This window comes from Octopus bimaculoides, chromosome 16, assembly GCF_001194135.2.
Source record: "Octopus bimaculoides isolate UCB-OBI-ISO-001 chromosome 16, ASM119413v2, whole genome shotgun sequence".
NCBI classification, from domain to species: domain Eukaryota; kingdom Metazoa; phylum Mollusca; class Cephalopoda; order Octopoda; family Octopodidae; genus Octopus; species Octopus bimaculoides.
In genome coordinates this window covers 38,093,525-38,096,942 of record NC_068996.1, presented here as the reverse complement: position 1 = coordinate 38,096,942, position 3,418 = coordinate 38,093,525, and the positions used below count along the sequence as shown (strand labels likewise).

The 3,418-nt window shown below is 32.8% G+C and overlaps 1 protein-coding gene across 2 annotated transcripts in view; it reads right to left on the bottom strand.

Annotated features, from left to right (window-relative positions):
* Positions 1-3,418, bottom strand: part of LOC106869513 (adaptin ear-binding coat-associated protein 1) — a 39,763-nt gene that overhangs the window by 35,457 nt on the left and 888 nt on the right. For both annotated transcript variants that reach the window (XM_014915279.2, XM_014915280.2), the window contains exon 2: positions 1,629-1,750. In XM_014915279.2, the coding sequence (XP_014770765.1) occupies positions 1,629-1,750 (122 nt within the window). The remainder of the gene's footprint in view (positions 1-1,628; positions 1,751-3,418) is intronic.

The window sequence follows — 3,418 nt, the reverse complement described above, 5'->3', positions numbered from 1 at the left end:
ATATATATATATATATATATATATATATATATATAAATGAGTAAATATTCAAATGAATATTCATAAAGGTATTATTATTATTATTATTATTATCATCAGTGGTAAATCTAAATAATTGATAAAAATGACAATAATATTAGTGGCAGCAAGCAATATTAGCTATGCAATCAATTCATAATTAATAGAGTGTACACGAAGCACCAGCTTGCTCAACATATCCACCAATGTGTGTGCATGTGTGTATATATGGGCATGAATATATATATACACACACGTGTGTGTATATATATATATATGGATATGCGTATATAAGTATATATAAATATATAAACAAGTATACCTATATATATAAGTATAGATATATGTATATATCATATATATACTTATATATATATATATATATCATATATATACTTATATATATATATATATAAACACACACACAATCACATAAATATACATAAGTTTGAGTAAAAAAAGTAAGGTAATTAAATATTCCTCTTGTGTAAATATATTTATGTGTGTGTGAGTATTATCCATATATGTCTATTATATTTATTTGTGTACACACACACACATACATACATATATATATATCCTATCTATTTTACTTTCCTTTTTCTTCAGTCAATGCACTAGAGCTATTCTGAGGTACCACCCTGAAGATTTTGGAGCAATACTTTTTTATTCTTAAGTTTGGTACTTATTTTATCTCTCACTTTTGCCAAAGAGCTAGGTTTCAAGGAAATATACAAGCCAATATGCTTAGACATACATTTTGATGTGTGTGTGTGTGTGTATATATATATATATATATATATATATATATATATATATATAGATAGATAGATAGATATACATACCCACACACACGTATATATTGTGACATATATAGTAACATATATATTTATACTTGTATATGTATATTTAAATATACATACATATACTTATATTTACACACACACAAACAAGTATACTTACGTTTACACACAAATATACAGGTATACTTATATTTACAAACACATATAAACAGACACCTATTTATATGCCTCTCTTACACTTAAACCTGTCATCAAGTCGCAGAAAGCCACCTTCTTTGATATCACTCATCCTCCCAATCGAGGGCTCGCCGGTCCTGGTGCCACGTAAAAAGCAAGCAGTAAACTGTAAAGTGGTTGGTGTTAGCAAGGGCATCTAGCCGTAGAAACCATGCCAGCGCAGACAATACAGTCTGGCACAGTCCTCGGTTTGCCAGCTTCTGTGAAACCGTCCAACCTATGCCAGCATGGAAAACAGATTTTGAATGATGATGATGATCATGATATATTCACAAACACACATATACATACATATATATATACATATATATGAATATATGACTATGCTATATTAATTAGAATCTCGATGGGAGTCTGTTTTAATTAATGCATGAATTAAAAGTAATGACGATAAGACACATCATGCAACAGGCCTCACAGACTTGTATGTATACACACCCCTTCACTCCGGTAATGCTCTAGCATGTGCACAATTACGTACTTTGATGGCCAAATTCACCTCATATATTTAGAAATTAATACAAGGAGAAACCCCTGAAAGAAAGTTGATTGAAAATAGTTTTCTCTCACCTGTACCCTCTATTAGACGAACGGGGTGGAATTCGAAATACAAAAACTTCGTTCTTGACACAAATGACGCTCTCATATTCCCCGGCCATGTTGAATTGATAGTGAGGCCGCTTACACCAACACTGGAGATGTCAAAGGTCGTAAAGAATCAGAGGTCAAATAACTGTGATGAGAAGTACCAGCTTAAGCGTATTAGAAATAATCTTTTGATAACGGTTGTTGCTATAATTGTAATAGAGTTGATTAATCAATATACATTTTCACATCTTGTGTAAATTTATATGTTGCGCTGCATGTACTTATGTAAATTAATATGCCTTACATAATTTATATTTGATTTGAAAGATAGTGTTTATTTTCTTTCAGTCCCTCAAATCTTGGTCAGGATTCCTACAATTATCAGTTCTCTCCTTTTGTCTGTGCAATTGTTGTACTCAAAAATAGGATTTCGTTGTTAAGTAGGCGTTTCTTAAGAAGTTTAGGTTAACAAATAGAAATTGAAAAGAAAAAAAAAAAGTGATGAATCAATATTAAATTTCTATTTATTTCAAATCAACATATCACCCATGTTGCTGTCCCACTTTCGTATTAAGATAAACTGCGAGATCCATATCAGCAGCTTTTGATATACTGTACCCCGTTTGTCATATTCTCAAATTGGACCTATTTACGCAGACCAAAGTTGTCTTATCAACCTACCTTTCAAAGAACTTCTTTGGGGAAGTGGGGAGACGAACAACGTCCACACTTAGTCGTCTGCTAAGTATTTCCATACTTAGTCGTCTGCATATTTTAATATGCGACAGGATTTATTCGTCATAAACCCTACTGCCCGCGTGTTATTTTGGTCAGCCCCACTGGAGCAGACCTGTGATTAGATCCATTTCATTCATGACCAACCCGTCTTTCTTTCAGACGCAATAGCTCGATACCTACATTAGTAAACTTGTCCTTCAATATTTTCTAAGACCTTATGATCAAAAGCGTTTCCGCCGTGACCATCCTGTTATTCTGTGTATGAAAGACTACATTATCCAATGTGCTCTTTTTAAAGGCGGACTTTTATTTCGGAGGCATATTTAGCTGCTATTTGTAGCTTATCGAATGACCTTATAACAAGCTCCTTCGTTGATCCCATGATTGTTTTTGAACTTAACTGTTCATGTAGCTAGCCTTCTTGGCTCCTCCGACAAAGTATAAATATATCAGTTTAATATATTTTCATCGGCTACTGGTCACTTCTTTCTTTCATAATAATTCATGTACTGAAGACCATATACGTATGCCGCTGTTTATAGGGATCCACTACATATCAGATATCACTTCCCCACTTCATTGCTTAAGTGCTTGGAGGTACCACCGCTACTTATAGAAGTTATATTAGTATTTAGTACTTTCATTGGATCTAGTGTTTTTTTTCTTTGTTTTTTTTCTTGTACAGTGCAACACTCCAGTATTAAAGCATCCTTTCTACATTTTATTCTCTTGTCACAGGTTGAGGGCTCTTGCAGAGTACCATCTTGCTCACTTTAGTATTTGCTGCCGATATCTCCACCGCTTTCTCCGCTACAAGACCACTTCAGCCAAAATTATTGGTTAATGAGCTTTTGTATGCAAGGTGTCTATTTTCTAAAACCTGGGGTAGCATTTTCATCTAAACCTTAGTTTATTTATTTATTTAATTATTTATTTATTTATCAACATTGTTGCATGTGGCATGCTTGTTACGGGGTGTTTTTATTTCTTTCTTTGTTTTTGTACAGACGAGTTAGATTTTTAAACAAGTTTAT